A 12,866-nucleotide genomic window follows, 5' to 3' on the forward strand; every position below is an offset into this window, starting at 1 on the left:
TTGTATATAGGAGCAGCATTATAGTAGTTATAGTCTTGTATATAGGAGCAGCATTATAGTAGTTATATTCTTGTATATAGGAGCAGTATTATAGTAGTTATATTCTTGTATATAGGAGGCAGTATTATAGCAGTAATATTCTTGTATATAGGAGGCAGTATTATAGTAGTTATATTCTTGTTAGTAGTTATATTCTTGTATATAGGAGGCAGTGTTATAGTAGTTATATTCTTGTATATAGGAGAAGTATTATAGCAGTTATATTCTTGTATATAGGAGGCAGTATTATAGTAGTTATATTCTTGTATATAGGAGCAGTATTATAGTAGTTATATTCTTGTACATAGGAGCAGTATTATAGTAGTTATATTCTGGTAAATAGGGGGGGCAGTATTATGGAAGTGATCATATTTCACAAATGGAAAATAAGAGTTTTTTTAATGCTTGAAAACATTAATTGAGGCTGACAATATCAGACACTGAAATATACATATATGTAAAAAGTCATGAGCGTATATGCAAATTTCTTCTTTAGTCTGTGTACAACAGACCATAAAACGACAATAGTAATATATGATGAGCCATGCATACATACAATAATAAATCTCAAAGACATGTGGACATGTCAAGCACAGGCTGTACTGGTTACCTGTGATGTGATGTCATACTTCACAAAGTGCTGGAGAAGCTCCTTGTCATGATGCGCCAACACATTTTCAACCATGCCAAGAATATTGATTGGAGGATTCGGAAAATATTCAAACCAATGCTGACACCAATTGGCTAACAAGAAAAAAGAAATTAAAGTCTTATCAACTAATTTAAATAATCATATAATATGTTCAATACGTTCATAGGGTTAAAGGGGTACTCCAGGCAAAAACAATGTTTTCAAATCAGCCTGGTGCCAGAAAGTTATAGATTTGTAAATTACTTCTGTTTAAAAAGCTTAATCCTTCCAGTACGTATCAGCTGCTGTATGCTGCACAGGAAGTTGTGTAGTTCTTTCCAGTCTGACCACAGTGCTCTCTGCTGACACCTCTGTCCATGTCAGGAACTGTCCAAAGCAGCATAGGTTTGCCATGGGGATTTTCTCCTGCTCTGGACAGTTCCTGACACGGACAGAGGTGGCAGCAGAGAGCACTGTGCACCAAGGAATGATATGCAGATATAGCTTAGTGGTCTCCAAACTGTAGCCCTCCAGCTGTTGCAAAACTACAACTCCCAGCATGCCCGGACAGCCAACGGCTGTCCGGGCATGCTGGGAGTTGTAGTTTTGCAACAGCTGGAGGGCCACAGTTGGAAGACCACTAATGTAGATCAATGTATGTATGTATGCAACTCATTGTAAGATCTGAAGACATGGTCATAGGTATCTAGACACACACTTTCCGATCCCTATTGCAAATCCCTGACCTTTCCCCATACATAAAACCAATGATCTTACTTATCACTGTGGCCACAACTTCAAAGCAGATGAGCTGGTTGTTCTGAAAAAGTTTTACAAATGGAAATGCCAAGAGGGGCAGGTACTTTGTTTCTCCAAATATCGTAGACCAATGGGCCAATGTAGAGAGAGTCCTAGAGAGCAAATAAAAAATAAATAAAAAAATAAAGAGTTAAATGAGTATACAAATCTACAATGCATATATAGTCAGACGAATGATGTAGCCACAATGATGTATATTTTCATGCATATATTTTATGTAGAAAATGTGTCCGTTAAAAAAAAAAATGTTAAAAAAAATTATAAAAATATGCTGGAAATTTGCATCTGTTCTCTAGGCAATGGTTCACATATCGATTTTGCTATGCGCTTGCAGTATACGTTTTCAATTTGAAAACCGCATGCAACAATATAGCAATTTTATATATATATATATATATATATATATATATATATATATATATATACACATATACACACACATACCATTCAAAAACGTACACAACTAGATGTCTTCGGTTATGTACGTTTTTGTACATATACGTTACAATTTACTTCACAGCCACGCGAGACTTCTGCAGTGCTGCTACTACTTCCATCTTGGAACAGACTCTTTTCCATGATGGTAGAAGTAGTTTTTTTTTTTTTTTTTTTTTAAGAGCCGAGGAACGTGCTCTCGAATCACCCAAAGTGCAAGAAAAAGTGTAAACGTGTTACACTAAAAAAAACGTGCACAGAGGATGCGATCTATCGCAAGCCCTTCTCCGATAGGAGAGAGCCCCCCAACAAACCTCACCCTTCGCCTCCGGACCAAAAGATACCTGTGAGGTTCCAGGTTCGATGTCCCTTTTCGCCGAAGCTACTAGGGGACCACAAATGCTCCCGGGCATGCCCCTAGGCGTTAGCCAAGGTATCTGCCCGCAGAGCCGATAACGGTAGGTACCCTGCCAAAGCAGGATTACCCGGGGTGTTTGCAGGGAGGTGCGGAACCTAATGGCCACACACACCTCCCCTAGACCGCCAGGAGGGACACCCAGAAGGGCTACCGCATCCTGACAAATCCTGTGGAAACAACACGCAAAAAGTGACACAGTGAGACAAAAAAAAAAAAAATAAGTGAATGTGTGCAGATATACTGCCTGGACATCCGGCCGGATTTATAAAAATTTCTCTGATCCTAGCCAGAAGGCCGGAATAAAGAAGTGAGTGCCACAAAGGTAAAGAGATCATGGTGCCCGTGCTTCAACTCAGTGACCCCATCCTCCCAGTGAGTTTCGGCACCTCGGGGTCACCACTCCCCAAGGCACTAAAGTACCTCGGCTCTAGACCCTCTCAGCCTCATGGCGAGACCCGGAGGAAGCAGGTCACATCAGGACAGCCGTCGAGCTGATTCCTCAGAACCAGCCCCGGAACGCCCCGGTACACCTGCTCCCTACCATGCAGCACCCATCCCCACCAGTCCCACAGTGGCATTGCCTGCCACCAACATGAAACTAATAAGAACAGATACTAAACTTGATCTTAGCCAAAAGGCCGAGAAGATGGTAGAAGTAGTTCCCCTGGCTGCAGGAGTCTGCAGGCAGCTGTGTTGACTACAGTAGTGCTTGTACTACTACCCCCATCATGGAAGAGTCTGTTCTATGTTGAGGGTAGGAGTACAAGGGCTAAGGGATTGATCACACTGGGTCTCACTTAGGATGCCCATATGAGATCATAATGTATTAACTAGGGTTGCGGGGCAGCACGCTCCGCAGCTATGTAGATTTCATTCTTGGTACTTCATATTCAAATACCCTGCCGGGAGCCCTGAATGGCCGGCACAGATTGGCCATTCACAGCTCTCGGCAGGGTTTTTATTATACAGTGCGGCTCAGTTTTTGTACACAGAGCTGGCGGCCAGGGAACGCAAAGCAATGCCGCCCGCTTCCCCCACAGGAGCCGTCCCTCCTACTACTGCTCCCATCATCGGCACTGTCTGTTCCATGATGGGAGATATAGGAGAAAAAAATTAGAGATGGCGCTTTCTAGTGCAGGTTATCCATGGTATTAGCGGAGAGTTAAACAGAAAGCAAAAGGACCTGCTCACATTTATAGGATGTGCTATATTACAGGCACAACACTGATAATCGTTTTGGGCAGGTCACTGGTCACTGGTGTGTAGGGAGCAGCTGGCCGTCGGTCCTGTCGAGGACGGTGAAGAATGCAGGAGTACAGATGTGGGAGGTGGAAATCACGGCAGGGGTTTCCTTTCCTTCCAGTGAAGATCCGACTGCGGCACTGTAGTGTTACACCGGCGTGATGACACAGCAATCGGGTGTAAAGTAGTCGTACATTTTACTAGTAATCATAAAAAGTGACATACAGGGGTGGACTACGTGTTTCGAGGGGCTCCCCTCCTTCCTCAGGTCCAGAAAGCCGGTGTAGCGATACAGTGCCACAGTCAGATCTTCACTGGAAGAAAAGGAAACCCCTGCTGGGATTTCCACCTCCCACATCTGTACTTCTGTGTTCCATGATGGGAGCAGTAGTGGGAGGGACGGCTCCTGCCAGGGAAGCGGGCAACATTGGGCTGCGTTCCCCGGTCAGCTCTATGTACAAAATCTGTACCGCACTGTATAATATTAAAAACCCAGCCAAAGATTTCCTACTGCAAGCAAACAACGTCTGGAGAACCCCAGCATCTGGGTAAAGTTGTGATCCCAAAAGCTCCAAAGGCTTTCACAGATTCCATAACAACTTTCAAATAGAACTGTAAAACCTGAGGGACCCCCCATTGTGGAGTCTGTCCTGCTTCAATACTCCCCAATGTATGATGGAACTGTACATATATAGCAGTGGTCTTCAACCTGCGGACCTCCAGATGTTGCAAAACTACAACTCCCAGTTTTGCAACATCTGGAGGTCCGCAGGTTGGAGACCACTGATATATGGGATGCACAGAGTCTGATGTTTGCACTTTATATTTTTTGTTGTCTTTTTTTTAATGTTTCCAGTACTTATTGCTGGGATGTCAAATAGAAGCCCGGCTTTTGTATAGGATACAATTCCTGCAGCCATCTTCTCACCTCTGTAAGACTCTGAGAAGCTTTGTGCTCTTGATGGGGTATTCCTGGTGAAGCAGGATGTACTGGGGGTGTGTGCCCTTGTCGGTGAGGCTGCTGAAGGCCGCATAGTTCTCCGGTAGCTGGAGCAGAGAACGCCAGATGAACATTCTGCGGGAACAGTAAAAGCAAAGCCCTTCAGGACAACGTGCTGAAGACATTTCATGACAAGTTATGAGGTTTTCTACTCAATTTTCTCGGTTCTGGCTACATACATGGAAATGAATGGCCATGGGAAGCATAAAGGTGTTTTCACAAATGAACGATTTGTTGCAGAAATTTCTGTATCTAAAAAGGAGATTTTTTAACACTTACCGTAAAATCTCTTTCTCGAAGGATCCATTGGGGGACACAGACCATGGGTGTATGCTGCTGTCTCTAGGAGGTATGACACTATGGCAACAAAAAAAGTCGGCTCCTCCCAGCAGGATATACCCGCCTCCAGGCCCTGAGCTGATCAGTTTTAGTACCAGAGCAATAGGAGCACGAACTGACCGAGAACCAGAAGATATAACTGAACACACCCTCGGACAGAAGACCAAAGAGAAACCCAAAAGGGTGGGAGCTGTGTCCCCCAATGGATCCTTCGAGAAAGAGATTTTATGGTAAGTGTTAAAAAATCTCCTTTTCTCCATCGGCTCCATTGGGGGACACAGACCGTGGGACGTACCAAAGCCATCCCTTGGGTGGGCAGATAATCAGTTAGGCAGACGGCTGTTCCACAGCCGCCTACAGCACTTTACGGTCCAGACTAGCATCAGCCGATGCGAAGGTATGAACCCGGTAGAACCTCGAGAAAGTGTGCACAGACGACCAAGTAGCCGCCTTGCAAATCTGCGAGGCCGAGGCCTTGTTCTGGAGAGCCCAGGATGCCCCAACAGAACGGGTAGAATGAGCCACAACCCTGAAGGGAGGAACCTTCCCCCTAAAGCGATAGGCTTCCAAAATGGCAGACTGGATCCACCGAGAAATGGTGGCATTGGAAGCAGGTTGTCCCTTGGGACGACTTTCCGTAAGGAAGAAATAGGAATCACACTGACGAAACGAAGAAGTGATAGAGAGGTAAGACCTAACAGCCCGAACCACATCCAGTTTGTGGAGTAAATGCTCCTTAGGATGAGAAGGAGCGGGACAAAAGGACGGAAGAACAATGTCCTCATTGAGATGAAAGGCCGAAAAAACCTTAGGCAAAAAGGAAGGATCTGGCCGGAAGACAACCTTGTTCTGATGAAGCACCAGAAACGGAGAACGGCAGGAGAGAGCTGCCAATTCAGACACTCTCCGAATGGAGGCGATAGCAACAAGAAACACCACTTTCCAATAAAGGAGGCGCAGGGCCACCTCCCTAAGGGGTTCAAAAGGTTCACCTTGGAGGACCCCCAGAACCAGATTCAAGTCCCAAGGGGGAGAAGGTGACCGATAAGGAGGGGCAGCATGCGCCACTCCTTGAAGAAAGGTCCGGACATGAGAATTAGAAGCCAGAGGATGCTGGAAAAGAATAGAAAGGGCCTAAACCTGACCCTTAAGGGAACTGAGAGACAAACACAGTCCAAAACCCAACTGCAAGAAAGAGAGAAGACAGGGAACAGAAAAAGTAACAGGAGAGAAAACCTGAGCTTCACACCAAGGAAAATAAGACCGCCAAGTACGGTGGTTAATTTTTGCCGAGGAGGGCTTACGAGCCCTGAGCATGGTGGGTATGACTTGGGAAGAGAAACCGCGGGCTCTCAAAACCGCGGCCTCAACCGCCACACCATCAAATGCAGCGACTGTAAATTGGTGTGGCAAAGAGGACCCTGAGACAGCAGGTCCGAACGAAGTGGAAGGCGTAGTGTGTCGTCCAGGAGCCTGACCACGTTGGCGTACCATGACCTTCGGGGCCAATCCGGAGCTATCAGTATGGCGGGAACGTCCTCCGCTTTGAGCTTCCTCAGAACCCTGGAAAGGAGCGGAAGGGGAGGAAACAGATAGGGCAGAGCAAACCCGTCCAAGGAATCACTAGGGCGTCCACAACTAGCGCCAGGGGGTCCCGGGACTTCGCCACAAACGGAAGGATTTTCCGATTGTGCAGAGACGCGAAGAGGTCCACGACTGGAATACCCCAGAGGTCGCAGATCTGCGTGAAGACCTCTGGATGCAGGGACCACTCACCAGGGTCGGCTGAGGAAGTCCCCTTCCCAGTTGAGCACACCCGGAATGTGAATCGCCGAAATGGCCGGAACCTTGTTTTCCGCCCAGATGAGAATCTTAGTCACCTCGGCCATGGCTGCCGAGCAGCGAGTGGTGCCTTGCCGATCTATGTACGCCACGGCCGTGGTGTTGTTTGACTGAACGCGGACAGGGCGGGACTGAAGCAGGGACTCCCAATGAAGAAGGCAAAGAAGAATCGCCCTCAGTTCCAAGATGTTTATCGAAAGAAGGGCTTCCCGGGGAGACCAGAGGCCTTGAACCGTCCAGTACCTGAACACACCGCCCCAGCCCGACAGACTGGCATCCGTTGTAACCACCTGCAAGTGGAGGGGAAGAAATGATCGGCCCTGAAGAAGAAAGGGGGAGCGGAGCCACCAGAACAGAGACTGACTGATCTGACGAGGGAGAAAATCTTGCGATCGAGAGACAGAGGAGATCTGTCCCATCGAGAGAGAATCGCCAGTTGAATGGGACGGTAATGAAACTGGGCAAAGGGTACGGCCTCCATGGCCGCTACCATCCGACCAAAGACTTCCATGCAAACGCGGATGGAAACTGGGACCTGGGCCCGAAGGGAGCGGAATCCTGACAGGAGAGTCAGAAGTTTGTCCGGCGGAAGGCAAATCCGGGCAGAGGCCGTGTTGAATTGAAGTCCCAGGAAAATCAGAGACTGGGTGGGAGAAAGGAGAGACTTGTCCGTGTTGACCATCCACCCGAAGCGATCCAGGGTCTGGAGGGTGGAATCCACATTCTCCAGGGTCTGGACTCTGGTGGGAGCCTTGATAAGAAGGTCGTCTAGGTAAGGGATCACTGAGACTCCTCTCGACCGCAACAGGGCCATCATTGGCGCAAGGATCTTGGTAAAGACCCGAGGAGCAGTGGCCAGACCAAAGGGGAGGGCTACGAATTGAAAATGCCCCTCCGGAACCGCAAAACGGAGGAATCGCAAAACGGAGGTACCGTTGATGGCCGGGAAATATTGGAACATGGAGGTAGGCATCTTTGATGTCCACCGAAGAAAGAGATTCCCCTTGTTCCATGGATGCCACTACCGAACGGAGGGATTCCATTCGGAAGTGGCGGATGAGAAGATGACGGTCGAGACGCTTGAGGTCCAGGATTGGCCGCACCGAACCGCCCTTCTTGGGGACCACAAAAAGATTGGAATAGAAACCCCGAAAACGTTCCCTTGAAGGGATGGGGACAATAACTCCCTGGAGAAGCAGGGACCGGAGAGCCTCTTGAAACTGCTTCGCCAGAGAAGGAGACTGGGGAGCCCGGGACTGAAAAAAACGATCCCTCGGGAGGGAAGCAAACTGGATTCGGTATCCGTTGGACACCACGTCCCTGCCCCAAGAGTCCTGAATGAGTGTGGTCCAGATGTCTCGAAAAAATAAGAGACTACCTCCCACCCGAGAAAAATCTGCGGGTGGGGGCATCACTTCATGCGGAAGTGGGTTTGTGGTTGCCCGAATGGTTGGTGTCCGACTTCCAAGACTGAATGAGGGAGCCTTCTTGTCCCCCGAAGGCGCCTGCTCCGACCCCTTATTGGGGCCAAAAATCCGAAAGGAAGAGGACTTCCTCTGGGAAGTAGAGCGAGCTTTATTTTGAGGCAACAAGGAACTCTTACCCCCGTCGCCTCAGAGATAATCTCGTCAAGGCGCTTGCCAAAAAGACGGGCACCAGTAAAAGGAAGCTCGGTGAGAGACCTTTTGGAAGCGGCATCCGCATCCCAAACCTTAAGCCACATGGAACGGCAGAGGGCTGCCATGTGACCCACAGCAAAGGCAGCACAACAGGCTGACTGCATGGAAGCGGTGCACAGAAATTCCCCAGCTTTAGAGCATTGGAGAACCAAAGCAGACAGATCCTCTGGGGGGGATCCCGCCTGGATACCCTGACGGAGTTTTGAGCACCACATTGATAGGGCTTTGGACACCCAAGCCGAGGCGAAGGTGGGAAGTAGAGAAGGGCCTGCTGCTTCAGAGGCAAACTTGGCTAAGGACTCCACCTTCTTGTCCGTCGAGTCCTTGAAAGCAGCCGCATCTGCCAGCGGCAGTGTAGTAGCCTTAGAGAGGCGGGAAATTGATGGATCCACCGAGGGAGGGGTAACCACCTTAGAGACAAGGTCCATGTCGAATGGATAATGCACCTGAACCTTCTTCATTCCCGGGAACCTCTTGTCTGGATGTTTCCATGCAGATTCCAGAAGGGTGTCAAATTCAGCGTGAGAGCTGAACCTTTGAGGTGCCAGTTTAGCACGATGAAAGGATACTTTAGGAGTCACGTCTGAAGATCCTGGGTCCTCTAAGTGAAAGGTGTCTCTTATGGCCGCAACCAATTAGTTCACCGTTTCAACTGTAGCAAACCTCTCCTGCTCTGGACAGTTCCTGAAATGGACAGAGGTGGCAGCAGAGAGCACTGTGGTCACACTGGAAAGAACTACACAACCTCCTCAGGAGCATTCAGCAGATGATAAGTACTGGAAGGATTAGGCTTTTTAAATAGAAGTAACTTTCAACTGGCACCAGTTGATTTGAAAATTTGGAAAATTTTTCCGTATAATTTTTTTCCCTCCAACATACCCCTTTAACATACTGGTCTCACACTGCCAGAAACTCCCTTCATGTAACTGTTTAAGGATGTGAGTGTCAATGTCTACTTGTTATTTCTGCCCCCTCACCTTTCTCCATTACTTGACCATAAGGTCAGATCACAGTCAGCAGTCCCTTCCTACCAATGTTCTCATCTACAAGTGAAACACTATAATAGGAAAATAAAAAGTTGAAAAGTGAACATAAAAAAACCTTATACTTACCTTCCTTGCGCCCCATGCTGCCACCATTCCCCCTGAGCGGGTCCTGTTTGCGGCCGGCATGTGTACTGCTCACCAGTCAGCAGCTGAGGCAGCACTGTGACCGCTGATTGGCTAAGCAGGCAGTGCACATCAAGACCCCAAACAGAATAATCAGTGTGAAACGGGTACAGAAAAGATTTTTCTTTTATGTTATGTACCCAGCTGATCAAATGCTTAAAATAAAAATATGACTTGGAATACTCCTTTAATACTGAGTTTCCACTTGGCAGTTTTAAGATATCTGCCATTGCAGTTTTTGAGCCATAACTAAGAGTGGGTTCAAAAGGTATCGGAAATATAAAGCAATGATTTATACTTCTACTACCCCCTTATTCCACGTCTGGCTTTGGATCAATTAGACACCCAGCCTAAAGGTATGTTCACACACTTGTAACTTGCAGCAGTTTCCCGCTGTGAGAAGGGGTACGCCGCTGCTCAGCATTTGGAACTAGGAGCTCATGATGTCATAGCCCCCGCCCCCCTCATGATGTCACACCGTGCCCCCTCAATGCAAGTCTATGGGAGGGGGCGTGACTGCCGTCACGACCCCTCCCACAGACTTGCATTGAGGGGGCGTGGTGTGACATAATAAGGGGGTGGGGCTATGACATCACTAGCTCCCGGCACCAGCGTTCGGAACAGTTTATGGGTCCACAGTTAATGGGTCCACAGAAAATCTGCAATAGTGGCAGATTTTCAGATTGCCGGTGGACCCATTGAAGTGAATGGTAGCGAAACTCTCAGCAAAACACCACACTGCAAGTTATAAGCATGTGAACGTACCCTAAGAAAAGTAAATTCAGAAAAGGAATGATGACAACAAGAACATTACAGGCCCTGAAATGCTTACCTGTATTTTGCTGGATATTCTCCGAACCCCTTCAGGATAGCTCTAAGCCGCTGCTTGCTCAGCCCGCTCGGTAACTCATTCTGCAGATAAACATTTTACTGACATTAAAGGGGTATTCGAGGAAAAATAAAAACAATTTTATATCAACTGGCTCCAGAAAGTTTAAAAGATTTGTAAATGACTTCTATTAAAAAATCTTAATCCTTCCAATAATTATCAGCTGCTGAAGTTGAGTTGTTCTTTTCTGTCTGGCAACAGCACTCTCTGCTGACATCTCTGCTTGTCTCGGGAACTGCACAGAGTAGAAGAGGTTTGCTATGGGGATTTGCTTCTACTCTGGACAGTTTCCGAGACAGGTGTCATCAGAGAGCACTTAGACAGAAAAGAACAACTCAACTTCAGCAGCTCATAAGTACTGAAAGGATTACGATTTTTTTTTTTATAGAAGTAATATACAAATATGTTTAACTTTCTGGAGCCAGTTGAGATATATATATATATATATATATATATATATATATATATATATATATATAAGTTTTTTCCTGGATAACCCCTTTAATACACTGAGGTAACACTTTTCTATTCTGAGCTATAAAACTGTGATGATGCTAAACCATTAGTAGCCAGACACTCACTGCAAATGACAGGCAGTGGCAATCCTACCAATGTCCATCATTAACCCTTTAGTTGTCATGATTAATGCCAATCACAGCATCTAAAACTAAGGTAAAGCTTGCCGGTAACTCAGTCGAGCTTATCGTACCCCCGCGACATGATCCCTGCAGGGGTACGATAAGCTAAAATGGCTGATTAGGGTTCCCTTACCTGCCGCTTACTCACAGATGCAGCCTGGCTTAGGCATAGAATTATACAGTGAATGCAATCTAATAAGGAGATTTTTATGCTTACTGTAAAATCTCTTTCTCGAAGGATCCATTGGGGGACACAGACCATGGGTATATGCTGCTGTCTCTAGGAGGCTTGACACTATGGCAACAAGAAAAGTCGGCTCCTCCCAGCAGGGTATACCCGCCCACAGGCACCTGAGGTAATCAGTTTTAGTCCCAGAGCAATAGGAGAAGACCAACAAGTCAAGAGAAAAACCACAAACTGTCCGAGCAACTAGAAGAAATGGTAACTGAACACACCCTCAGACAGAAAACTGAAAAAGGAACACCAGAAAAAGGGTGGGAGAAGTGTCCCCCAATGGATCCTTTGAGAAAGGGATTTTACGGTAAGCATAAAAATCTTTTCTCTATCGGCTCCATTGGGGGACACAGACCATGGGACGTACCAAAGCCGTCCCTTGGGTGGGTAAGGAAATCAGTCAGGTGGACAGCTGGACCACCACCGCCTGCAACGCCTTACGGCCCAGAGGAGCATCAGCTGATGCAAAGGTATGAATCTGGTAGACGACCACGTGGACGCTTTACAGAGCTGCGAGGCCAAAGTCACGTAGCCGAGTGCCCAGGATGCCCCGAAAAACGGCTGGAATGAGCCAAAACCCTGAAGGGTGGGATCTTCCCTTTGCAGCGGTAAGCTTCCGAAATAGCAGACCGGATCCACCGAAAAATGGTGGCCATAGAAGCAGGTTGTCCTGTACGACGACCTTCCGGAAAAACAAAAAAGGGAGTCACACTGCCGAAAGGAAAGAGACTGAGAGACAAGTCCGAACAGCCCTCACCACAACCAAGTCTCCCAGGGATGAGAAAGGGGCCGGACAAAAGGATGATGTCCCCATTGAGATGAAAAAAATGAAAACCATCTCAGGTAAGAAGGACGGACCTGGACTGAAAACAACTTGTCCTGGTATACCACCAGGAAGGGAGAACGGCAGGAAAAAGCTGCCAGCTCTGAACCCTCCTAACAGAGGTAAGAGCAATAAGGAATGCCACCTTCCGGGTAAGGAGGCGAAGAGAAATGTCCCCGAGAGGCTCAAAAGGGGGGCTTTGCAGGACATCTAAGACCAAGTGCAAGTTCCAAGGGAAAAAAGGGGACTGATAAGGAGGGACAGCATGTGCCACTCCCTGAACTAGGTTCGGACATGATAATTGAACTACAGAGGACGTTGAAAAATAATGGAAAGGCCGAACCTTTGACCCCTAAGGGAGCTGAAAGCCAACCACGACCGGAGAAAAAGGCTGAGTTTCATACCAACAGAAATAAGACCGCCAGGTATGGTGGTAAATCTTTGCAGAGGAAGGCTTGTGAGCCCTCCACCTGGTGCGAACCACTTGGGAAGAGAAACCGCAGATCCTCAGAACCACTGTCTCAAGCGCCACGCCGTCAAAGGCAGAGACGGTAATAGGGGTGGCACAGGAGACCTGATATTGGAGGTCTGGACGATAGGGAAGGTGCAGCGGTAAGTCGTTCAGGAGCCTGACCACGACGACGAACCATGCCCGCCGGGGCCAGTCT

The 12,866-nt window shown here is 47.5% G+C and overlaps 1 protein-coding gene and 1 pseudogene across 1 annotated transcript in view; both read right to left on the minus strand.

Annotated features, from left to right (window-relative positions):
• TBC1D31 (TBC1 domain family member 31) overlaps positions 1 to 12,866 on the minus strand; it is an 88,651-nt gene that overhangs the window by 38,874 nt on the left and 36,911 nt on the right. Inside the window, exons 10-13 of the mRNA XM_056522717.1 lie at positions 10,446 to 10,525; positions 4,513 to 4,659; positions 1,448 to 1,581; positions 650 to 783 (exon numbers count right to left, since the gene is read on the minus strand). Coding sequence (XP_056378692.1) covers positions 650 to 783; positions 1,448 to 1,581; positions 4,513 to 4,659; positions 10,446 to 10,525 — 495 coding nt within the window. The remainder of the gene's footprint in view (positions 1 to 649; positions 784 to 1,447; positions 1,582 to 4,512; positions 4,660 to 10,445; positions 10,526 to 12,866) is intronic.
• On the minus strand, positions 2,901 to 2,992 carry LOC130274668 (U2 spliceosomal RNA; annotated as a pseudogene).

The sequence above is a fragment of the Hyla sarda genome, chromosome 5, assembly GCF_029499605.1.
Source record: "Hyla sarda isolate aHylSar1 chromosome 5, aHylSar1.hap1, whole genome shotgun sequence".
NCBI classification, from domain to species: Eukaryota; Metazoa; Chordata; class Amphibia; order Anura; family Hylidae; genus Hyla; species Hyla sarda.